The 27,075-nt window shown below is 36.1% G+C and overlaps 1 protein-coding gene across 2 annotated transcripts in view; it reads right to left on the reverse strand.

The window, feature by feature from the left end:
• The window catches only part of LOC137392009 (F-box and leucine-rich repeat protein 13-like), a 37,203-nt gene that overhangs the window by 3,065 nt on the left and 7,063 nt on the right, over positions 1-27,075 (reverse strand). For both annotated transcript variants that reach the window (XM_068078596.1, XM_068078597.1), the window contains exons 2-18: positions 22,493-22,649; positions 21,997-22,100; positions 21,802-21,895; positions 21,614-21,681; positions 20,461-20,615; positions 19,259-19,368; positions 15,788-15,892; positions 15,432-15,527; positions 15,282-15,307; positions 13,409-13,571; positions 12,589-12,689; positions 11,201-11,330; positions 9,359-9,457; positions 8,091-8,371; positions 2,512-2,631; positions 834-1,098; positions 560-640 (exon numbers count right to left, since the gene is read on the reverse strand). In XM_068078596.1, coding sequence (XP_067934697.1) covers positions 560-640; positions 834-1,098; positions 2,512-2,631; positions 8,091-8,371; positions 9,359-9,457; positions 11,201-11,330; positions 12,589-12,689; positions 13,409-13,571; positions 15,282-15,307; positions 15,432-15,527; positions 15,788-15,892; positions 19,259-19,368; positions 20,461-20,615; positions 21,614-21,681; positions 21,802-21,895; positions 21,997-22,100; positions 22,493-22,570 — 2,076 coding nt within the window. In that variant the 5' untranslated portion in view covers positions 22,571-22,649. The remainder of the gene's footprint in view (positions 1-559; positions 641-833; positions 1,099-2,511; positions 2,632-8,090; positions 8,372-9,358; positions 9,458-11,200; positions 11,331-12,588; positions 12,690-13,408; positions 13,572-15,281; positions 15,308-15,431; positions 15,528-15,787; positions 15,893-19,258; positions 19,369-20,460; positions 20,616-21,613; positions 21,682-21,801; positions 21,896-21,996; positions 22,101-22,492; positions 22,650-27,075) is intronic.

Below are 27,075 nucleotides of genomic sequence, written 5' to 3' on the forward strand. Positions count from 1 at the left end.
GTCAGTTTTGGCTGCAAACTGATCGATGAGCGCAATAATATTTCATCCAACCTTCTTAACTATACTAACAAAATAAAAATATGCCTTCAAATTTAAAAGAGAATAAAAAACTCGAAAGCTTTAACAATATAAGGCTATGAGATCATCGCAGGTTATTTGCAAGCAATAGAGATCAACCGGTAGAGACATGTATCAGCTTCCTCGTGAATATTTATTTAGATATCTACGACAAGTTGGAAGTTAGTTTCTTGCGTCCAAAACGGCTAATGTCACACCGCCCGAAGAAGAGAGAAAAATGTTTTTCTTTGCAACATTTTGACGAGGTATTTGAAAAATACAACGGCGGCCTCTATTTGAACGTCACCTCCAATAAAGCGCCACTCTAAAGGAAGATTTAGAAAATAGAGCGCCATGGCATTCAAATAAAGGTTGTACGGTAAATGTTACTTTTTATGAAGTATACACCAGCCTTGACAGATTTGAATAATAAATAACACAAGATAGAGATTAGAGAAACTACCATATCATAAGCATTATGCTGATGTATAAAGCAACTCACCAGCTTACAACCAGCCAGGTCCAGTACATTCAGCAGACGACAACAGAATGCAAGGTTCTTTATGGCTCCATCTGTGAGGTTCTACAATGTACTATTAGCTTTACATACTATGTGTCAACATGAATGAGAATATTTTAAGATGATAAAAATTTATCTGTTTGTTCTTTTTTGGTATGTAATGAAAAACATCATTTTTTATGATTACCAATGCCAATAAAACGTTCTACATATATACGTACGTACATACATAAAACATAGGTAAGGCATTTCTTACCCTACAGTGTGCCAAACTCAATCTGTTTATGTCTTTGCATTGTTGAGCAAACTTCTGTAGCCCGAGATCCGTAACTTTGTTACAGTCAGCCAAGGTAACGTCTCGAAACCTTGTGTTATTTCCAAGTGCAGAAAGACCTTGATCTCCACACGCGCAGCCAGAAATGTCCAAAGAGATCAGACTATGAGTTTGACCCAGTAACTCGATCCCTGCCTCACTTATGTGTTCACAGAAACACAAGCTGAGGTACGCAAGATTTTGTGACCTACAAGCCATCCTCAACTAGCAATCAAGTGTGTAGAAGCAATGAGCCCTTATAACGATTGATTCGTAGTCTCATGTCTCATTGATCTGGCACATGCTTGAATAATGTAGCAGTTAGAAAACATTCACAAACAAATGACAAATAGGTAACCTCGTATAAGTGAATATCTAATCATAAAATTTTAAATAATCATCAATAAGCTCTGGCATCGTTGTTAAAAAATTGGCTATGTTCTTTCACATTCTTTTTTTTCTTTCTGTTCTTTCACATTCTTTTGTTTTCCTAATGTCCCGCGTGTTAGGAAAACACTATTGTAGTACCACAATAGTGTGGTAGTACAACAGTAGCATTGTAGCACCACAAGAGATTGATAGTACAACAGTAGCATTGTAGCACCACAATAACTTCAGGTAAATATTAGCATTGTAGCACCACAATAGCTTGGTAGCACAAAACCAGTACTGTAATACCACAATAGCAACATTTTTTATATAAATTGTATTTGCTGTTTTGTATTTTAATTCTCATAGAAGTGAAAGTCGACCAGGATTCAGTTTTTAATCAATGACAATGCTAGGACAGGACAGCCAATGAGAAGACTAGATTTTAACTACTCAAAGAGGCTCTGCAAGGGTAAAAGAAGCCTGGAGTTGAAGGGAAAGGCAGTTCAGACTTGCCCAGCTAATCAGCAATACAAACCCATCTGGCCTTGCAAGTGTATACACAGTTGGTTTGGCACTGGCATTGTCACTAAAGGGTCTAGCAAATGCTTTTAGCTATTGTTTCTTTCTCTGAGCGCCTGAATATTTAGCTTCATAAAAATTCATAGCAGATCCATTTCAAACTACTACTCGATTATTATATGATTTCGTCATCAAATTGTAGCATGCGTAACTATTATTGTTGGGTAACTCATTACTGCACCAAATTCTATGTTTATGGCAGCGAGGCGGTAATTGAGAAATACCTAGAGACATCAATGAAGTACACTCTACTGAGATAAACCAAGTGGTGTATTAAATTGTCCCTAAAAAAAAAAGCTTGTTATCCTTGAGCTCACAGATTTACTGTTCAAATCAGGGCACGACATGTTCATTGCAACGCTGGAAATACTGAACTATAACGATATATATAAAAAGGCGATACATAACTTGTCACTGTGTTTAATCAAAATATTATCTAAAATGCATTTTGTTCAATTTGGTGATGCTGGCATTGTAACTACATGTATATATATAAAAATAACTATATCATTTATAAATGTTTTAGATCAAAATATTACCTAATAAGTATTTGTTCTATTTGATGATACTAAAACTACTAATAAAATGTCTAATAACTTTATATCAATACAAATAGACTAGTTCACTTTTCAAGACATTAAGTGAAGCTCTGATAGATATTGAAAGTTACCTCTTGTGTATGTTGACTAGAGCTATGTCTCCTACCCGAATGCAGTTAGTTAGATTAAGCTCCCGGATTTTGGGACCAGACGGGCCTTCCATGAGATGCCTTACACCGGTGTCAGTAATCCTAGATAAAAGTAAGTCTAAAATTAATTCTGCAACAGTTCCAGAAATAATAGACCATATATAGTCATGAATAAGCTGAGTTTTTGGGAGATGATTGTAAGGTAAAATTTTTAGGGTTGACTTATACAAGAGTAATTTTTATGGACATGTTGCTGTCAAGTCAAATAAAATGTGAGTATGAAAAGAAAACTCTGTTATTATACATGCAATATTACACATTGCGGTATGAAGCCTTACCAAACTCTCATAATAATGGTGCTTCTATATACATAGATCTATATCTATATATATACATATAGATCTATAGATCTATATGTATATATATAGATATAGATCTATATGTATATATATAGATCTATATCTATATATACATATAGATCTATAGATCTATATGTATATATATGTATAGATCTATAGATCTATATGTATAGATCTATAGATCTATACATATAGATCTATAGATCTATATGTATAGATCTATAGATCTATACATATAGATCTATAGATCTATATGTATAGATCTATATATATACATATAGATCTATAGATCTATATGTATATATATAGATCTCAAAGGTTGTCATCCGGTCTGTCCAGCTATAGCGACTAGTATATAGTTCAAGTTAGTGTAATCTATCCTCTATCTATATGAATCTCAAAGTTTTTCATATCGCCTGTTGTTGTTCGGTGTCTGTCCAGCTATTTTAGCAATTAAAATCTAGCGATGAAACACCCGTATCACAACAGATTTGATCTGGGAACCTCCCGTTTACAAGGTGACAAGCTAACCTATTAAGCTACACAAGATGCAATGGATTCATTGGATGATACAAGTCATTATCTGGGTTAAAATACCTACGGCGACTCTGCGTTATGCGCCAACATCACTAAAGCTTGCTCTCATGGTTCTAATTAGTAAGTTTAGCAATACGTATACCAGCTTACTCAAATTATCCATTGGCAATGTGCCAGACTATTGGCAATGTGCCAGGCTAATGGCAAGTGGCAGGTAACTGCATTACTTGCCACTGTTTATAAACTGTTTTTTAACACCCGCACAATGCAGGCACCCGGCTGGTCATCATATAAATGTTAAGTTACTTCACAGAATTATTAGTATCAAATATCAGTGAAACTCTGGTATATATTACCTGTGTGTGAACAGGCTTACGCGAATATTTCAATCATAAAAAAGCAGCCACCATTGTTGTATTATACTGCAACCGGCCAGTTTTAAATTTAACAAGTTAAGGGCGAGCGCTTCCTTGGCACTCAGCTCCTGACAGATGGTGCATTCAAAATTCTCGCCAGTATCAAGTCTCTGCAGAGGATATGGGTGGAGGCTAACCAACTCCTATCCAATATAGCCATGAAGCTGATTAGCAAGTTGTCAAGCAACTTGAATTTGTAAAAACGTTAAGCAAATTTACAACTATAAATTTTGAATAAACCTTGCTCTATAAATATCTGCTTTTTGTTTGTTTACTAACCAATGAGTAGCAAACACATGGTTGAGAACAGACAATGTTTGACTCGCGTGTGCAGACATTGCACTAATACTTTTGTAAGCGAATAAGCTCAAACCTCATTCAAAACATGTCGAAGAACTGTATTTATCAAACTGAATAAAAAAAATCCAAAATTTGAAAGTTATGTTTTCATTCCAGAATATTCTGGAATAATGGAGTCAACTTATGCATGAGTAATATCAATAATAATGTAATTTTATCTTAAATATACCTATTGACGTATACATGGCTATATACGGTAATGTGGGACGGAAATGCCCAGTAGTTATAGTGGAGAAGCAGCCCAGAGCTATCTTTCACTCTTATTTATATAAACATGGAGAATAAAGTAAGACTAGATTCTTGGCCAGAATTTTATGCTGAGTTCAATGATATAGTTTCTAAACCTATAACTGGTCACACTTAGAAGTTCTAATGCGATTTTATTTTGAGGGAGGACAACTCCTAAAATTTCGGAAAATCGGTATTTTTCTGTTTGAAATTACTGCTACGAGTCAAGGTTCCACATTTAAGAGTTAAAAAAGCATGGATGATAAGGAGAGTGTCTTCCATTGTTTGAAAAATTGTGGGGAAACCTTGGTTAGAGTCACAGCACAGCAGTGAAAAACTGCTCAGGGGTACACACAGAAGTGGACTGAGTTGGATGATGAACTTAACATAGTAATTGCAGCAAACATTCTTGAACATGAGTCAAACGCAAACCTTGTCTGTCACTATGCATGCTACAAAAAATACTGCAATAAGTTACTATTGGAAAGAGCTGAGGCCAGACATACGAAGAGAAAATCAGCAGAGGATACTGTCAGCTCTGAAGAGGTGGGTACTGTGGTGTCCATCCATTTCACCACTGGGCACTGAATAATGTTGCTCCTCATTGTTTTTATTGCCATTGTGAATTTGTGATACACATAAATTATATATTTACCATTAATAAATCTCTATATTCATATTGTTTTACAAGTTTAGTAAGAGCAAAGCAATGTCATTTGTGCCCCATTTGTTAAAACTTATTTGAAAATCTACATGGTGTTTGGTGACCAGGCCTGCCAACCCAAGAGTGGGGCAATGCGTGAGATTTGGTTTTGGAGCAATTGATGTATCAATGATAGTATGTGTAAAATTGTGGAAATTGGGGCATAAATCTCACGCATTTTCATTTTTTCTTTGGGGTGATTGCGTGAGTCTCACGCCCAATGCGTGAGAGTTGGCAGGTATGTTGGTGACTTCCGTCCATGTTATAGTCATGCACTGTTACAATGACTGATTATTTGTGTCATGGGTTTATTCTAGACAACCACAAAAAGAACAAGGTCATTTGGCACTGTTAGAGGAACTGATACTCTTTTATCTCAGTTGTGCATCATATGTCAGAAGAAAGATAAATGGTTGAAGAAATTGGGAAAGAAAACTGTAAGAGATACGCTAGTCAAAGCACAAACCTTGACAGCAGGTGATGAATCAAGTCTTGTTACATATAAGCTGCATAATTATGACGACCTACTCAGCCCTCTATTACTTCCAAAGTAACCAATCGACATAAATTTTTGGCATTCACTTTTTTATAGGATTGCTGATTGACTCCGCCAGAAGACGGCCAGATGGACAAAAGGTATTGGATTTAATTGGTCAGGACCCTGGCTTGGTAGCTATGGAAGCGAGATACCACAGAGTATGTTTCAGAGAATTCACCCGCCAAGACACTAGGACAACACAGCCAGCCGTACAAAGGTAAGCCATTTTGTTTGTCTGCAATCAATCTAACTTGAACATATACTGTATATCTTATATTATCTTAGAATAGAGCTATCTAGCAATGGCACATTACCTTGCCAAATAGACTGATTACTCTGGGCTTTTTGTGATCATTGGTAAAAGTTTTTCATTGCTTTTTATATTGATGCTTTCAGAGAATCAGATAAATACAATGAAACATACCGGAAATACTTTATGCCATTCTTGAGTAAGGAGTGGAGCAGTGCACAGATCAAACAGGATCTTGATGTATACATAGCATTTTCTTCCAAGTGCAACAAGATCAGTTTTCAAATGGATAGGAAAACCAGTAATAAAAATATAGTGAGTCTATCATCAGATAATGAGGAAGCTGACACAAGAATGATAGCACATATAATGTCCATCATGGAAGAAAAAGGATGAACTGTACGGTGATGATAAAGTGTCAAGATACAGATGTGTTTACGATTTGTATATCTTTGGTACATGAGCTTCCATCAGATCAATTGTACTACTTCTGTGGGAAGAAAGAACAAATGCGATGCATACACATTGGAAATGTATCAGGTATTCTAACACCGCCCTACTGCCAGGCACTTCTGGGTCTACATGCACTCAGCGGTTGTGATAGTATCAGCGCATTTCATTCAAAGGGAAAGAAATCCTTTCTGAATTTGCTCAATCAGAACCCTGAGTTCATCAACGTATTAAGCTCTTTGGGCTTTGAGGTAGGTGATGATCCTCAGTACTCTATAGAGAAACTCATATGCAGACTTTATAATATTGACACAGCTGAAAAGGTCAATGAAGCAAGATATTTGGTTTATTGCTCTCCCTCAAGGATTTCCCAAGCTAACCTTCATCCAACCCAAGATGAATTGAGGCTGCATGTAATGAGAGCTGGTTACCAAGCAGCCATATGGCGTAGAGCTGTGCAGCCAACAATTGATCCTCCCTTACCCACTAATCATGGCTGGACTTTGTATAATGGAAATCTCAAAATCACATGGATGACACAGACCCAGCGCCTTCTGGTGTGATGAAAGACATGTTTTGTCGATGCAAGACAGGATGTTCATCCAATAAATGCCAGTGCCAGAAGGCTAGACTCAAATGTAAAGGTATGTGTCAGTGCAAGGACTGTGGAAACAAAACTGGTGTTGAAGAAGAGAATACAGATTTTGATGAGGATGCTGGTGAAGGTAGGTTATTATACTATACATCAAGTATCAGGTTATTTCTTTGAAAGTTTGCAGAATATTTACACTCATGATCCCTTTCCCTGATACCAGACAGAAAAAAAAATTCTACATCTTGGTCCAATCTTTAAACAGCTGTGACAGTTTTTGATTCATTTTTCCTTCTTGTAGATGTGTAGGAGATAACACACAGTCATGGTGCTACATCAGACCGACAGACAAATTATGTAATCCATTATATTATATAATATCGTGTATATGTTAAACTCTATGCAACTTGGAAAGATATAAATATTAAATCTGAAATATACTACAAATTCTGATCTTGATTGATGTATTGCAACCTCTTTGCTTTCCCCAAATGATAAACTGGCGAAATTTGAAATTATATCATTAAATTCATGTATTAAATAATACATTATGAAAATGTTGTGGCCAGTTGAGAGAATTGTCAATTACATCCTCGGAACAAGCTCCAAATTTTGGTCCAAAAACACATGGAATTGAGTGGTATTTACAATTATATTTAATACATACTTCAAGTTATGCATATAACTTACATAATAATATTATGTAATATAAATTCAAATCCATGCGTTTTTGAAATCTCATAATATGATATTTGAAATCAGCTACAAATTTGGATCTAGTTTGATGTATCACAGTCCCGCTCTGTACTGGTCGAACTTGTAAATTATAAAAATTATATTATTAATTTATTGTATCACGTAATACTTTATAATTAGTCTGGTGGCTAGTTTAGAAGTGTAGAAACTAGATATTCAGAATCAGCATAAAATTCTGGTCTAGAACATTATTTCAGCATATTGTCCATCCTAATATAAAATTAATCACTTTTTTTGCGCACTTTATGGTAGGCTGCTGCTCTACTATTAGTACCTTCACCTGTTGGTTGAGTTATACTCAAGACATACTCAAAACTACTAGCTAGTAACAAGCAATGGTTCAAGTTAGCTTTTGGCAACCTGGACACGCACCTTACACAGTCAGTAACATTGAGCACGGCAAGGTTTCTGCAAGCACTTAGAGCCTTCAGTGAATGGTCAGTGATCCTCTGGCAGTCTGATAGGTAGACATGGGTGAGATTGCTTGACAACTTGCCTATCAGCTTCATGGCTGTATCAGATATGAGTTGGTTAGCCTCTACCCGGATCCTCTGCAGAGATTTGATAGTGGCGAGACTTTTGAATGCATCATCTGTCAGGAACTGAGTGCCGAGGAAGGAAACGTCCTGAACTTTGGTGTGTCTTGTTACTTCCTAATAATATATTCAATGAGTTTTTAAATGTACTCGTATGCTTCATAGATTTGGATATACACCAACATCACTGTTATATCAGCTGATGTTCTATGTCAACTGATTAGCTATTATCAAGCACAACCAACTATTACAGTAGTACTTGATTTATGTCCAAACTAGCTGAATGCCCAGCATTGCACGGTAATACAATAATTACCCAATAAATTTGAGTAGCTTACCTGGTAAGCTAGTAAGGGCGTAGTCTAAATCTTTACTATAACAATAGTCATTAATAATAATAATAATAATTGTCACATTACGCATAATAACCAACAGTGCTCGTAATAACCAATAGGCATTTCCCAAGTGCTTCAAGTGTGACTATTTTAACCGATGTAATGACTATGACCATGATTAATCCATGTTATTGCAAGAAGCTCATGTGGCTTAATGGGTAAGCTTACCGCCTCCAGAACTGGAGGTGCAGGATTCAAATCCAGTTTTGAAGGGCATTTCTTATTCTAAAACTTTATCGATGTAACTGGACAGACGAACAGACACTGAGAATTATATGCATAAATGTAAAATAAAAACTAATAAACACAGTGTACCCTAGAATAGTACTTGTATAATACACAGTGTACCCTAGAATAGTACTTGTATAATACACAGTGTACCCTAGAATATTACATGTATAATACACAGTGTACCCTAGAATAGTACATGTATAATACACAGTGTACCCTAGAATAGTACATGTATAATACACAGTGTACCCTAGAATAGTATAATATGCAGTGTACCCTAGTAAGAGTGTAAAACACAGTGTGCTCTACAGATGAATAAACGTAGGGTATGCTATAGCTGTGTATAACACAGTGTACCTGACCCGACAGTATACTCTATTAATGTTGCATTAATTAGCATATACTATTAAAAACCAAATGTAGGAACCAAAGAATATATTATGCAGACAATTTTACAATGTCTTCTTCAGCGACCTACCAGGACTGCGTTATCATCCAGCGTTGGGAAATCATTGAATATGAGGTGTTTGAGGCCGGTGCAACCGACGGTGAGTGACTTGATACCCAATGCAGTGAGCTGCAATATTAAAGTACACCTGCACAATCTTCTGAGAAGAAGCTATGATTCAACCAATCATATCACATCAACAAACATGCTGCCAATAACATTGCACGCGTCGCATCCAACCAATCATATCACATGGGCTGGCATTCAGCCAATCGTATTACGAACATATTTGTTATCAACCAATGATATAGTATTTACACGTATTCAGCTAATCCCACGACCAAACGAACGGAGCGAAGGGTGGGAGTTTTTATGATAAACACATGTGCACACAACTTACGAAAATTATTCATCAACAATGATACGAACCCTCATCAAAAAATTTCATCAACAAATTTAAGCATCGTTATGTAAAGTCGTTAAAGTATAATAACGATACAAAACACATTTAAACCTATTTAAATATGTTACCAAGTCTTTGTAAACCGTTGGTATTATCTTAAAACTTACCCATCTAATCGGATTATACACAAATAAACAGATTAATTTCAACGAAAATCGCCACAAAACACTTGAAAAGCTTGGTTTAATAAAAGTTAAGACCGAATCGAAACGCCGAGGGACAGATAATAGAACGATCAAGTCTTGCGCATTTCACGAAAAGGTAACGTGCACTTTTCACCAGTCTATAGCATTGTCGAATTGCCGAAGGTTTTGGCAATTAACATAGGAGTACAGAAATCGTTTCATTTTTGCCGATTTCAATTTTTTCATTTTCATTTGCCGACACATTTGAATACTTTCCCATTCTAACTGATGTCCAACGCAGTATAAGTAAAACAAATGACGATGATATTTTTTAACGTTTCTTATGATATTATTACAATAATTATATATAAGTTTGGATGACTACAGAACAATGACTACGTAGTACAGACTTTCTAAAAATCTAACGCAGTGTAAGTAAAGGCATGACGATGATATTTTTTCTAACGGTTCTAATGAGATAATTGCAATAATTAATTATAAGTTTGGATGACTACAGGACAATGACTACGTAGTACAGATTTTCTAAAAATCTATATAAATATCACAACTTCGTGATATTGTTAGCTATGCCGTTTTGAAATGTAAACAAAATTGTGCATTGGTTTTTATTATTACTATATAAATAATATTGGTTATTCTAATAATATCAGTGCATTTTACTTCTAATATTGGCCAATATTGCATTTCTCCTCATGTAGGGGGAGAGATATAAACATATAATCTTTTCCTTTCATTATTGTTGTTTGTTGTATATAATAACACCCACACCCAGTACATTACAGCTACCATTGCAGTTATCCTATTTGACTGCTAATATTGCATTTCTCAACCATCAGCACCCTTTCTTTTTTCCAATATCACTTTGGTCGTGGGCTGTATGACAGTGGAATTTCTAGTCATATGACATCCATATAAAATTAAACTGCTAATTCACATCAATATTCAATATGCAATCAGTCAATCATATGACATTAGCAGATCTTTGACCAATGACCTGATATAAGGAAACACACAATCCATCAAAACCTGCTTCAAGAGGTATAATCACTTGTAAGGTCTCAAGGTCAAACTCAATGAACAGACAACTGATGCACCCAACACCTTGTCCTTTTACAGTGTCCTACATACATACAACTACACCCATAAACATTATACATGTGGCTATGCATGTTGATCTAGCTATCACTTCCTGGAAGGTCTTGACAATTTGTGGCAAGGAAGCTACTAAGGTCTGCACGGCTAAAATAACTTCATCAAAATTACCTGGTGACATCCAGAAAGATCAATATAAACAAATCGCTTGGCACCTTTGCCACTGCCTAAGTACTCGAGGCCTCTGTTGGTGACCTTATGGCAGTAAGAAAGGCTGAGGAAGGATAAGTTGGTGAGGCCCCTAAAATGAGTTTATCAGTGTAAATTGAGCAGTTTACTGAACAGTGTAAACATATATTAGCTAATAGCTGCTTGTTACAAACACATATATACATGTACATATATACAATATCTAGACATGTATATATAAATCTCAAAGTTTGTCATTTGTCGTCTGTCCAGCTATAGCGATTAGTATCTAGCGACAACAAATCCAAATCGCAGAGGATTTGATCTCGGAACCTCCCGATCACCAGGCCATTACCTAACCAAATAAGCTACACGAGATGCAATTGATTAGTTGGGTGATATGGGTTGTTATCAGGGTTGAAATACGCATACCACTATGCATTACGCAACATCACTAAAGCTTGCTCTCACCGGACCCGTATTCCCTGGGGCGCCCCAACTTTTTAGGAATTTTCGGCGGCCAAGTACAGTACGGATAACTCGCCCTCGGATAAAATGTAAAATGTTATCTCGAACACATTGTTAACTCGAACGGATTTGTTTGGTCCGTTCCCAAGCAATGATAAATTGCATTAGATAACTCGACTTCAACATCATTAACTCGAACAGTTATTTGCCCAATGGCTACGGGGACAGTTTTTATCGCTGTAGAATTGTAGAATTTTTATTGCAGCGGACGAATTCGCTGTGAGGCGGTGCTAGATGAGGAAGATAGCATCACTTTGTTTCAGTGGTACGCCATATTGGTTGTGTCTCGCCGTTCTCTCATGTGTTTGATTGTTTCTGTTAACTTTTTGCCCTTCGTTATGGCTCCAAAATGTAAATCAGATGCTTCTGATGGTAGTGCATCAAACAAAAGAAAGGCCATCACAATGCAAATGAAATTAGACATTATTAAGCGCTCCAAAAACAGTGAAACCGCAACGAACATTGACCAGTTTTTCTTCATGTGGTAAGGAGTTTTATCCTTTAATTAATATTTTATCATGTCATCTGATGCATTTCATCAAAGTAATGTACAATACTTTGCAGTACAGGGTTTTTAAAGTACTTTATATATGGTGTTTCGACTTACACTGAAATTCGACTTACATTATAGTTTAAGAACAGATCTATGATGTAAGTCGAGGACCCCCTATATATACATTATACATATGCATACAGTATACACATTGTACAAGGCTGCCATCTAAGGAGTCATCATGCAAACAACACAAATTTATTAGACCTGATAAAGGTATGAAATGAAAAATACTAAGCTGTGACAGGATATGATGCAGTTCTGTCAAGTAAACTACAGCGGTACTCACTTGGCAATGAGTCTGCAAGCACCATCTGTAACATTGGTGTAGGAGATGTTGAGGTAGAGAAGACTCCTACAACCCTCACTTATCAGCTTCATTAAGTCATCCTTGAGAAAATAAATAGAGATATACATTAGAAGCTGTCACCAATAAACTTGATCCGGTTTCCAAAACTATTAAAGCTACAGCAATACGAGCAGATGGATAATCTATACTTCCCCCATCATATATGCAGTCGATTGTCCTTTCAATAACCAGCTCTGAGGTTTAGGAGTTGTCTTATCTAATAGCTATTTGTTAGGGACATTGGTAAATGTGATAACAAACCACACTAGCCAAAAACTTGTAATCATGAGCTAAATCACTTCAGAAAAACTTTGTATAATATGAAAAATTAGATTAGCACCCTATTGTCACCCACTCCCCAGTAAAACGTCTGTCTATTAACTAGCACTACTAGGTATTTGAAAGTTGCTACAACTAGTTACTCTACCACCATACCAGTTACTGGTACTTCTGTTAGTTACTCTACTATCATACTAGTTACTAGTGCTTCTGTTAGTTACTCTACTATCATACTAGTTGCTAGTGCTTCTGTTAGTTACTCTACTACCATACATGTTATTAGTACTTCTGTTAGTTACTCTACTACCATACCAGTTACTGGTACTTCTGTTGGTTACTCTACTATCATACTAGTTACTAGCGCTTCTGTTAGTTACTCTACTATCATACTAGTTGCTAGTGCTTCTGTTAGTTACTCTACTACCATACTAGTTGCTAGCAATGAAAACCAGAGTATAACAAACCAGATTTGAATGCCTACATTGAAAGCAATGCATTCGGATACATTGAGATCCTGTAAATTCCGACATTCACTGACCACCTTGAATGTGTCCCAGCCAACACTGTCAACTCTCCTCAAGTTTAGAAAAGTCACGTAGGAGCGACTTTTCATGAGCAGCTTGCAAGCGATCTTATCTGTCACGCTGAAACATAAATTTTAGCGACGTAAAAGTATAGCAATTAGATATGGCCAAAAAGAATTAGTTATGAAAGTTATCAGTCCACAGATGTTAAGCTGGCTCTAATGTTCTAATTCACTCAAAAACTGATGAAGTCATGCGGATAGAGCGGCTTGTATATATTTAGCCAAAGTAGAAATAATAGATATATTTAATAAAAATACTAGTATGTGTAATTGTATTGTTGAGAGCTCATTAATTTTTCATTGAATTTTTTTGCAAAATTGTGGGAACTTTAAAAGCTAAATTGACAAACGGCACACCATACAGCAATTTCAATTATGTGAAAAAAATTAAGAACAATTAAACCAAGATTTTTTAGAACAAAATATGAGGATACAGATGAAGTATATAGATTTTTAAGACAGCGACAATAAGTGAGATGCAGAGGTGACTATACATGTCAAAAGAAGACAGATGATGGGATACAGTAGTACAAAGAGGAAACTGGAAGAGGCAGAATATGAATGAACATTACGAAAACAGAAGAAAGCATGGTGACTAGAACATTTCACAATGGAAGTTTCTTGAATCAGGCTAACAGAAAATGAAGACAGAATACAGAAAAGAGAGAGGGAAGAGTGATTGAGAGATTAGATATCACTAAAAAAATAATGGAAAGCTAAAAAAGCCTATGGTTCTAACGAAACAATAAGAAAAAAAACAAGATAATGAACAAAATATATCGATAACTTTGAAATGCTTCGAGATCTATGCTATAGCCAACTAGCTGGCCTAAAGAGAATGGCTAAACTGTCTTAGACATAGAGAGTTTGGTATCTCGTCTAAACTACGAGTAGGGAGCTGAAAAGCTACTAAAAGTGTTACAAATAAACACCTAAAATGTTTTCTTCAAAATTCTTGTTAGAAAGCTTAAGGACAAGGCTAGCCTACAAGATAGATAGAGAGACATACCCATGTAGCAGCCTACAGAAAATGATAAAACAACATAAGCCTTTCACTTCATAGCCTTTGGTCCATAGGACCGTGCGTCTCATTTTTATAATATTCAAACATTTCACAAGGAAGAGAAGCTAACCAACACAGTTGATTTTTGCATAGAATTAAAGTGAAATGTTTTTGTTGATTGCTAAAAACCATACTTTTATTTCTTTGCAGTGACATGTTTTGTGTTATTATTGTATTTTGATGAAGTAAAATACAGTATATGGCAATTGAAGCTGTGCTAAGCCAACAGAGACGAAGAGTCAAGGATTAGACAATGTGTTTACTAGTTAGCGTGCAAAAGAACAGATTAAAAATCAGTTTTACTATGATGGGATACAACATGACAGTTCAAAATAAAAAAAGTAAATTAAACATTGTCATTGCCCAGCTGATTGCAGATGCAATTAGAAATATATAACCTTAGACATACATTAGTGAAGCCAGCAATAGAAAAAAAATTGTTGAGCAGGTTTGGGAAAACTTATTTTTCTATGTAGATACATTCGCGTGTCAGTTGAGTACTCTATCATTACATCAGACTATTCATAGTGTTGTATTGCCTAGCAACAAAAATACACATAAAACTGAAATGTTAACAAAACAAGCCATAAACATCTGACGCTGCAAAACTATAATTATTAATTTTATGGAAAGTGCAACATGTGAAACTAAGCTACACTCTATTTGAGTCAGTATACACATAATAACATCATAATGTATCATTACCTGTTTCGAACTTCTGAGAAATTGATCTACAAAATATATGATATGACATTACAAGAAGATGTGTGTAACATACTGTGTTTTTTGGTATAGATGTGCATCACTAACAGGGGTTGTTATCAATAATAAAGAAAAAAATCAAGTGAAAGTTACCCGTCTCCAGAGATTTGGAACTTCTGTGATTTCTTTCCAGGCACGACAAACACAGGCGCACCTCGAGAGATCCACCAAGTTGAGATGACGGAATATCTAGAAAAGGAAGCTAAAATGAACAAGATGTTGATAGTCATAGCCTGCCTTCCATATGTTTTCCATATTCTTTTCTCATGAACTCTCTCCTTTTCCCCATACCTACTCTCTCTTTTTTCTCCCTCCCTCTATTTTTCTCTTTCCCTTTCCGTTTGCCTCAGCCTCTCCCATTCTTTCTCCACTAAACTCTTCTCTTTTTCCCTCCAACTATTTATCAAAACCTTTGCATTCTATCTCGGCAAGAGAGCAAATGGACTCACCAAAACAGCATCTTCTCTGTCCATACCAGCAATATCATCTCTTGCTTCACCGGTACCCTTACCAAAAGGTTCATCTTCCTCCGCAATTTCACCACGACCTAATTTCTACAAGAATAAAATATGTAGGAAAGACTGATACAACAGCTGGAATGCCACAATTAACTACACAGAACTGACACAGCTATTTGCTGCATTCACTGACTAAGAGTGGAACAATAACGTGATGTTCGATTAAGCTGGTAGCAGAACCACCATACAGGTGCATACAAAGTACTAACATTATTCCTGCTCCCTCTATTAAAAGTGCAAATTGCAGAGAAAATTTGAAACATAATATTTTGAAACTCAAAAACTTGCAGCTTTTCTGAATACTAAAATTGAGATCAAGTGATGTACATTTAACATTGGCAAGAATACAAAACATACCTATGTAGTTACTAACGGAAGCGAATAACAAATATCTCAAGTCTTGACTTGAAAGGGTACACTCTAATCAATTACTTGTTGAGAGTCAAGTCGCACTCTAATCAACTACTTGTTGAGAGTCAAGTCGCACTCTAATCAACTACTTGTTGAGAGTCAAGTTGCACTCTAATCAATTACTTGTTGAGAGTAAAGTCACACACTAATCAATTACTTGTTGAGAGTCAAGTCACACTCTAATCAATTACTTGTTGAGAGCCAAGTCGCACTCTAATCAATTACTTGTTGAGAGTCAAGCCACACTTTAATCAATTACTTGTTGAGAGTCAAGTCGCACTCTAATCAATTACTTGTTGAAAGTCAAGTCACACTCTAATCAATTACTTGTTGAGAGTCAAGTCACACTCTAATCAATTACTTGTTGAGAGTCAAGTCACACTCTAATCAATTACTTGTTGAGAGTAAAGTCACACTCTAATCAATTACTTGTTGAAAGTCAAGTCACACTCTAATCAATTACTTGTTGAGAGTCAAGTCACACTCTAATCAATTACTTGTTGAGAGTCAAGTCACACTCTAATCAATTACTTGTTGAGAGTCAAGTCGCACTCTAATGAATTACTTGTTGAGAGTCAAGTCGCACTCTAATCAACTACTTGTTGAGAGTCAAGTCGCACTCTAATCAATTACTTGTTGAGAGTAAAGTCACACTCTAATCAATTACTTGTTGAGAGTCAAGTCACACTCTAATCAATCACTTGTTGAGAGTCAAGTCACACTCTAATCAATTACTTATTGAGAGTGAAGTCACACTCTAATCAATTACTTGTTGAGAGTCAAGTCACACTCTAATCAATCACTTGTTGAGAGTCAAGTCGCACTCTAATCAATTACTTGTTGAAAGTCAAGTCACACTCTAATCAATCACTTGTTGAAAGTCAAGTCACACTCTAATCAATCACTTGTTGAGAGTCAAGTCACACTCTAATCAATTACTTGTTGAGAGTCAAGTCACACTCTAATCAATTACTTGTTGAGAGTAAAGTCACACTCTAATCAATTACTTGTTGAGAGTAAAGTCACACTCTAATCAATTACTTGTTGAGAGTAAAGTCACACTCTAATCAATTACTTGTTGAGAGTGAAGTCACACTCTAATCAATTACTTGTTGAGAGTCAAGTCACACTCTAATCAATCACTTGTTGAGAGTCAAGTCACACTCTAATTAATTACTTGTTGAGAGTGAAGTCACACTCTAATCAATTACTTGTTGAGAGTGAAGTCACACTCTAATCAATTACTTGTTGAGAGTCAAGTCACACTCTAATCAATTACTTGTTGGGAGTAAAACTGTTGCAACTGATTATGAGCAATGGTTATCCTTTTGCTGCAAAGATGCACAATTGTCAAAATGGGTTGTGTTCCAGCGTGTTACAATATATGAATGAGTGTATGAAAACAAGGTTTGTTATCATACACTCATTACACTCAACTATACATAATGCAATAGCTTTTGATGTACTAAGAAATAACTAATCAACGAGAAGAACACCATTCAACATCTCGTGTCACTCATCAGCAGCTGTTATGAATGACCTTAGAGCAGCGAGGTTAATTAAACCGAGCTGTGTATTTGTCAACATGACATAGGATTAACTTAGCCTGGGCATGGCTCTCTTTCTCCCCCACCCCCAAGAGAGCAATGCCCCGGCTAGGATTAACTGGGCTATTCTTGATGCCAATCTAATCAGCTTATACAAATTCAGTACTTTAGTGCTTACAGTTCAGTGCTTGAGATGAGCAATATTTTTTGTATGTTTCTAGTGTCATGGTCAAGATGGTAAAAAATATTCATATACAATTTTTCAGCAAAAACAACAACATTTCTAGAGCTGTGATAATCTGATTCAGAGTGCGCCTCTGGTACTAAGGCTTTGCACAGTTTATATTAGACTTTCTTAGAAGCTCAGTAGTTAACTTAGCAATGTTTAGATGTTTGAGTGTTTCACAGGCTAGTACTATTTAACCGATGCAAGTCTAAGATGAGCTGATGATATGCAGCTTCGATAGAAATGGGATAGATTAGCGTAACATATAATGCCCCCAAGCCAAGGTGCATATAATTCATGTTTGTGTGGTTGAGCAATTCTCTATAAAAAACAAAGCCCTTATCTATAAAAAACAAAGCCCTTATCTATGAAAAAAAGTATAACACAAGCTTGCAATGAATTACAGTTGTTATACAAGCGAAACCACAAACATGGCTAAACAACATTTACAATAATGCGGATTGCACAGACAACAGTATGTAGTGCGAGAACGTGCTATGAGAGAGGGAATAGAACAAGATGAGTCTATGGATATGTCTGAGCATGACAAAGTGACACTCGTGCGATTAAAACATAAAACAATCAGCACTTAGAGTATACATGGAATCAGAAGACCAAAATATAATAGAGAGACGCTGTTTTACTACAGGTTAGAACAATGCAGACGCATTGAGACTAATAATTATGTGGAAGGAAGAGAGAACTGGGATATAGTAAGAACAGTGATTCTCTAAAAGAGATCAAAGAAGAAAGAGAAGACAAAAGCTAAGTGATGCAGACATGTGACAAAGAGATGAAGTACAGAAGATATGAGAGTTGGTTGTAACTGGAGGAAGGCAGAAGAAATTCAGACAAGAGAAGTGTCAGTATGTGTGTCAACAGGAATGAGTGTCTCAAGTTAGTGTGCTGCTGAGAGCGTGCCTTCCACCGACTAGCAGTGATAGGATAACAAGCTAATATATACTCATACCGGTCCTCCTGCGCTCCGAGTTATGATAGCCTGAACAATCACAGACAGTAACAGCTCGTTAATAGAGTGAATATTTGTAAACATACACGGTAATCGTAACGCTATCACCACTATTAGATATGTACTATTACACATCTGTGGCCACATACTAATGTATGGATGTACATCTGTGGCCACAACCTGAAGTTGAAAAGGAAATGTTTTGCAACATTCAGTAGCGCTGAAGTAAGACTGGCAATGATGCTCACCTCAAAATATTCTCGGGTGCGCCTAGCATCCAGCGTTACTTGTAGCCAGGCTCCGAATATCACATACGTGACTGACTTGTGGAAGACATTTTCGATAATATTGTGAGCCACTGCAATAAAGCGAGTAAAGGTGAGACCAGACATCACTCTTAATATGAAATATTGTTCATATTTGAGAAATTCCTGAAGCAAAAGATTGAACAAAATGTATTCACACTTAGTCACTGCTCTCCTCGGAAGCCCTCTAATAAAAAAGCTAGGCATTCGGTAAAGCAGCTATACACATCTAGTCTAATCTTTTTTTTAAAACAATAGCAAAAAAAGAGTAAATTGTAGAACCAATTGTAGAATTGTAACAAATTGTAGAATACAAGGTCTCCCTAGATATAGGAGGCGGTATACTTCCTGCAAACTTACTTAGACAAACAACTTTAAACTTCCTCCATATCTTTACGTATTCCATTCAAGGGTTTTACTTAACTCAATACATGTTCATCTTTTCAGGCTCTGTTACTTTAACATGATAAGAAGCTTCAATATTTAAAACCTTATTTATTGAAGAGAATAGAATATAATGTTGAGATGTTGGATCTCCAACACATTAAATTGTTATGCATGCTCCATAAATCTTGACTGATGCCTTGTGTTACTCAAATATATGGATTACTAAATATGAGTAAGTATTACAAAAAAGACATCAAAACCAGATTTTCCTGTTTATCATGAGACATTAATGACAGACTCAGCCACGAATGCCACGATGATGAGTCTTCTGCTTCACAATGGATCTTATCAAATGTACGATAGATACGGTCTCAACAGCTATAATTTCAAATAACGACAAGACAATTAATAAGCTATTTTATAAAAAGTGAAACAATATAAATCCATTACATGGATTTACATACTTCAAAGCTCTAAATTTAGCAATATATTCTGGTAAAAATGAACAACTCCTTTGTTCTAATTTAATAACCAAAATGCACACACAGAAGTAGTATTAGAAACTAGAAAGTGGCAGAAGAACGATGAGAGAAGAACAACTCAACAATACGTTTCATCAAACTCATTGTTTCAAACTCAGTTTCATGGCATCAAAAATGCCTGCGACAAAAAATGAGAATTCTTACTTTATGATACCTATCACCTTTAAAACCTGTAAGTGCAAGTAGTCTAAAATTACACAAGAGAACACAACTCACTGCACTGCCGGCCCAGTCGAAAGTTCTTCCACTCAATCCACTGATGTAGTGCCAGCCGCATCTTACGATGAGCATAATAGGTAGCAGCCTTGATGAGTTTCCTCTCGTTCTCCATTCTCTTCCTTCGCTTGTATAGATGGTACCTCATCCACGCACTAAATAGACCACTTACAGAGGTGAGATGCACAGTTGTTGTCTCATATGCCACGGGGGAGGCAATACAGCAAAATCACTAAATACTAAACAGTTTAACTCAACAACTATGTGGTGCTTGCAGTATGGCCGGCATTGCTCGAGATTGTTTCATCTTCGATGTAAGTTGCTCAACTGCTTTCACGACAAATGACAACGATGCATGAAAGGTTGAATGAGAGTAACAATTGTACAAAAGTGAATTTTTGAGTTTCAAATCAATCAGATCGTGACACATTTAGATAGAAAACCTAAGTTCTAAGATTGCCAATTGAGCCCAAAATTGCTTGGAGTTGCCTACTTTTTCAAATTAAACAAATCGTAGTGAGTCTGCTCTTATAACTCTTCCCTCGTGTGAGAATTTTGTGATGTCACAAAACACCGTGCTCACTATAGTAAAGATTATAACTGATTAACACAGATGGTAGAATGTTGGTCTATCAAGCTGAATGCTATGACTTCATAACTCATACAACACAATCTTTTATGAAGCAGTTTAATTACCGGCCATATATTTTCTTCAGCGCGACAATTTCAAGCGAGATTACAAGATAAGAGTTTTATAAGCACACTAGCCGAATGTCCGGCATTGCACAGGTATTAAACACAACTTATAAACAGTGGCAAGTAATGTAGTTGCCAATTGCTAATTTGAGTAAGCTAGTATCCGTATTGCTAAACTTACTAATAAGAACTGTGAGAGCAAGCTTAAGTGACGTTGTGCGTAATGCAGAATCGCTGTGCGTATTTTAACCCAGATAATGACTTGTATCACCCAATGAATCCCTTGCATCTCGTGTAGCTTAATAGGTTAGCTTGCCGCTTTGGGAATGAGAGGTTCCAAGATCGAATCTTTTGCAATTCGAATGTTTCATTGCTAGATTTTATTCGCTATAGCTGGACAGACACCCATCCAACGACAAACTGAGATTTGTACATATAAAAGATAGAATATACTAACTCGAAGCCCAGCTTCTTCATCCCACGGTTGTAGTGACTGTACGCTTGCATAATCATCTCTGGAGTAGGCTACAAACAACAAAATAAATGCCATGAAGTTACTGAAGAAAAGAATAAGGTACATGATGAAAGAAGTTAATCTTGTAAACAGGCAGTCATGTGATCAGAAACCAGATGAAGGGACCCTACCTGAGAGTCATCAAAATTGAAAAGATGGGCAAGAGCACTCTCGACTATGGCCGACTTGTGACTCGGTTTGAGAAAGTCGACGACGAAAGCGTCCCTGTAAAGTAGACGGTACAGAGTGTTTGATGGTGAATTAAGGTAGTTCCATAACATTGAACAGATCTTGAAAAGCAAACACAACAAAATGCTACCACTTACCATTGTAGTATGCCATATCCGAAATGCTCAACACAAGAAAGACATTCTATCATGTACTGAAATGGGTCCTCCGGGCAATGAATAGCAAGTCCTGTCAGAAGAGCCTAAAATGCCAACACTGGGAATGACTTTATGAAAGCTCTATGATACTCAGTTGGTGAATGAAAACTAGGGAAAATAGAGAGAAATGTGTCCATTTTTATTGAAAGTTATTAAATCTGTTTTTCTACATTTTCTTGCTGAACAAAACTCCAATTACTTCACCACATATCAGTGCAAAAAGGCATACCAATAGACTGAAATCCAAATACACAACAAATAAAGCGTGTCTTACGATACCTATGTCTTATGATTACAATGAGGATTAATTACACAGACTCAGTATAGATTCTATGGCTTATGGCAGTACAATTTCTACGAGAACACTTACAGATAAAAGGTTGGAATACAACGAATAGAAACATATTGTCGCCGAGTTGCTAATCTAAAATCTTACCTCATATATGTCTGGTAATCTATTTCTGTACAGGTAGTTCTTCAACTCCACGTCAATTCCTTTTAATGAAGCAGCCATTGTCAGTACAGTGTGCTGTCAATACAGTTTGCTGCTAGTATAGTGTGCTGTCAATACCGTTTTCTGCCAGTACAATATGCTGCAAGTACAATATGCTGCTAGTACAGTATGCTGCCGGTACTGTTTGCAATGTACAAATTAATTCAACCCAAATGACATATTTTTGTAAAATACTTTTATACATTTTCAGATTTTTAAGATCATTAAAGAATTGTAGTTGATTTTGTCACTTCAGGACAGCTGGCTCTATTACTTTTACATGATATAAAGGTTTAAATTTCATGCTCAAACATAACGTAAAACTTTGCTCAATAAATTTCAAAACATTGCCACCATTATAACAAACAAAACTGTTACACGCATATTGAGTAATGGGCATGCAACACTTTCTACATAAAATCTATTCACACTATATGGGGGCACTTTGCGTAAAATTGCACCCATTCATACTGTATTATTCTAAAAAAAAGAAATGCTCAAAATATTTATTGGCAAACAAATTTTAAACCAATGTCAGTGATATAAATCATTTTTTATCCTGATGTAAATCCTTTTAGACAATCCTTTTTTCTTTCTTAATAGAATTTATAATTCACTCATTAAGTTACAGAGAATTGCAACCATAGAAACTAGAGCTGAGGTACGTGAGGATAAAAAGTTGGAAACTCTGACCAGTTAATAAAAACCAGGATATAACAAAGATACTTCAGGCATTTGACAGTAATTTTGATTTCAGAATACAAAACAGAAGTTATTGCGCAAGAGTTTCACATACTCAAGTCAACAACAGCGTCTTGGTAACCTTATGTATTTTCTCATGCGTAAATATGCTTATAAACAAATGCTTTTACATTACCATGAGGTTAGATGGTTGAGCCAGAAACATTTGCAACAAATTCATAAGCTACCTCAATCATTTTGTATAATGGTGATCAAACAAGCAGAGATGCGACCAAACAGCTTTTGATGGAACATGCTTAACATAACGTACTTCTAAAATCTCTTACACTGAACTGACTTATATTTATGATAACTAATAAACCATGCTTCCCAAAGAACTTTTGAAAATTTGCAATAGGCCTACAAATTTTCCTCGCTTAAAAATCTCCACATTTTATAATTATATCGGACATGTTGAAATAAAAACCAAAGAAGTTCTTGCAACTTTGAACTAACAACTGACATTCAATTGCAATTTGCATTTGAGAATCTAAAGGGTGAGTTATAAGTTACAAGTTTACACTTAACTAGTCTTCAAACGATTAAATATCCAGAAAAATGCTATCTGGCTAAGACAATGTGGGTTTATTGTTGGACTGATTTATTGATGATAGTCAAGAAGTTAAAATGTTAAAGTATAAAAGGATCAAAACCTATCAACCCTAACAGGTATCCAATAGCATATTGTATAGAGAACCATAAGGTGATATACCCTAGGACACTTATGTATTCGCCTCATCTAACTTTCGCGGAGTCATCCTCTCGCGAAAATTTCATGAGCGAAACTAAACTATCATAATGAACGAGCGAAAACGCGGAATTAAATAGCTTTGTTCGTCAATAGTCCAAGAAACAAATGGCAGCAAGCGAGCAAATTGCATTATCGATCTCGACCACACAATTCTACCTGCGGTTTACAATTACAAACTAGTCCAAAATTGAAATTTTTTTTCTTACGTGTGAGCCGAACCTGAGGAATCTAATTACCGGTATGTTTGTTCTACTGCATTTATTTTCACATCACTATATTTTCGCACTCATCAGAGCTGCGAAATTAAGTTGCATCAAAATTTTACTCTGTATGCTACTCACGAAACTAAATACTAGTGAAATATAAGTGTCCTAGGGTATGTAGGTTTCTACTAAAAAACTATGAGAGGTAAAGTAATACTAACAGCTTTTATTTATGAACAAGTTATAACGAGAGACAAAAAACAAGCATGTCAATTGACAGATGCTTGTACAAAAGTAAATTAGAATGTTTGCTGGAGATAAATAAATTGTATCCAACAAGCTAATGATGTTATATAGCACACCTGCCTGTAATGATAGTCATACTGTGTAAAAAATTAAAAGCCCAGTATTAAAGAATTGTTTACAAAAATGAATTACTCTAAACTAAGGTTTTAATAGTTAAAGCCAAAACCTTTTTTTTTTCAAACTAAAACTTGTCAGGCTTGATTATGTCTTAAGACTAATATTGAACCTGTGTCCAAATCAAAAATGTTATGAACAGCTCTAGAAGTCATGAAATAATTATATCTCAGCTACCTCACACAAGATGGAATTTCCAAGGAACTTCTATCAAGTCCTAGCGAGGCATCTAGCATGTTAAAACTGTTTCATGACAAATAGTGCATGTGTAAAAGCGTGTTGCTGTTCAAGGTTTTCATACACTGTTTGGTGTCATTCTCATATTACAGATAGTACAAGGCATCAACCTTTGATCATATACGTCTTTTTTGTTTCTACGGAGTTTGGTTTTCCTCTAGCTCCTGCTCTGTAGCTCATTGTTGGCTGTTGTTCATCTCGAATTATTTCTTCACATGTTTTAGAGAGGGTGTGGTGCCGGTTCTCACCTTGACAAATATTGATAAGTAGTAAAAGCCAGTAACTATTTCTCCTTTTGTCAAGGTTGACTACATCAATGACTTCTCTAGCTGATGAACCATATAGTGCTGCTTTAAATCATCTCAACTTCATGTGCAGTGATTTTGTTTTGAGGGTACTAAACAACATCAGCATAATTATTCCGTGGTAGATCTACAGAGGCTTGCGTATGTAAGCGGTTTAGCTTCTTTAGGCCCTTCATTTACCAAGTATTCTATGTGACTTGGTACCCTCCTTGTTGACCAAACTTCAGACTTGACTGCATCAGCGAACCTGAATATTCTGCACAGTTGTCAGACCAAGGTTGGGGCCTCTAAGACTGTAGTCTGTTTCGGTAGATGCTTTTCCAAAGTATATTACCTGGCACTTCTTCTTGTTAAATGGCATATTTCATGCCTTAGCCCAGCTGTGCACAGTATTAATATTCTCCTAAATTTTTCAGTTTGGTCCAAATTGTTGACAGGTTGGTAAATGAGTGTATCATCAACTTAGATACTTACATTGCATAGTAAGTTATTTGGAATTAACAGAGTACAAAAATAGAGTTGACCTTAATACACAACCCTGCAGCATCTCAGACAACATACATGTATTGTAATTTTGTAAGCATGGTTTATTTAGTACTACTGTATGTTGTCCACTAAAAAGAAAGTTGTGAAACCATTTTAGAAGTATCAATCAATGCCAGGAACACTCTGTAGTAGACAGTTGGAGATGCAGCACTTTGTCAAAGCCTTCTTAAAGCTCATGATTATGACATGTGTGGTATGCCTATCATCAGCAGATTTCAGTGGGTCATTGGAAGTGGCACAAAGTTAATTTTGACAACAAAGGCCATTCCTGAAACCATGTTGTCTATGGTAGAGATGTTTGTATAAAGTCTCATTGAGATAGTACAATATGTTCCATAAATCTGCATAGAACACATGTAAGTTATATTGGCTTATTATAGTTGTTAAACAATTAGGAATCACCTCCTTTGCATATGGAAATAACAGTGGCGTGTTTCCATGGTTTTGGTAGTTTTTTTCATAATTTGAATAAGTAAAAGACCTGCCGCCATAGTATGTCAGTCAAAAAGCACATAAGGCTGTCTGACTCTACCAGACATTTTTAGGAAGATAACTGATGTTCATCTTTGAGCATGATTTGATTTGACCTTTTTCCAAAGGCCTGTAAAAAGACTTGAAGTTACCGTCAAATGGTTGATATTTTCACCAGTACAGTAGGCTGGTCAGATGACTTACAGCTATTTGTTAATTTTCATTCTACTCCGCCTATATATATATATATACATATATATATATATATATAAATTGTTTCCTCACCCCGGTTAACCCGTATGGGTGGTACTTTCTGCTCTAACTCGGGTCTCCTACCAGAGACCTGGGAGTTTGAGCACTCGCCTCAAGATCTTAGCTGTTCCCAATAGCGCACTTTGCTGCAACTCACCTGAGTTGATTGCTGTTGGTATCTGGGCAAGCCACATCCTATGCGCCGATGTTATTGCGCCCAGTGCCACAATGACTACTGGAATTACAGTTGTTCTTACATCCCAGCATTTTTCAATCTCTTCTCCAAGAGGGAGATATTTCTCTACCTTCTCTTTTTCTTTGCTGGCTATATTGTAGTCATTGGGTACTGCTATATCTATTATAGTAGCTCTCTTGTTCTTCTTGTCCACCACCACTATATTTGGTTGGTTTGCTAGGACATGCTTGTCAGTCCGGATGTAGAAGTCCCAGAGAATCTTAGCGCGGTCATTTTCATTGACCTTACCAGGAGCTTCCCACCAGTGTTGTGGTGTATTAAGGCCATATTCATCACTTAGACTTCTATACACAACACCTGTGACATGATTATGCCACTCAGTGTATGCGTTTCCTGCTAGCTGC

Source organism: Watersipora subatra, chromosome 3 (assembly GCF_963576615.1).
Source record: "Watersipora subatra chromosome 3, tzWatSuba1.1, whole genome shotgun sequence".
NCBI classification, from domain to species: Eukaryota; Metazoa; Bryozoa; class Gymnolaemata; order Cheilostomatida; family Watersiporidae; genus Watersipora; species Watersipora subatra.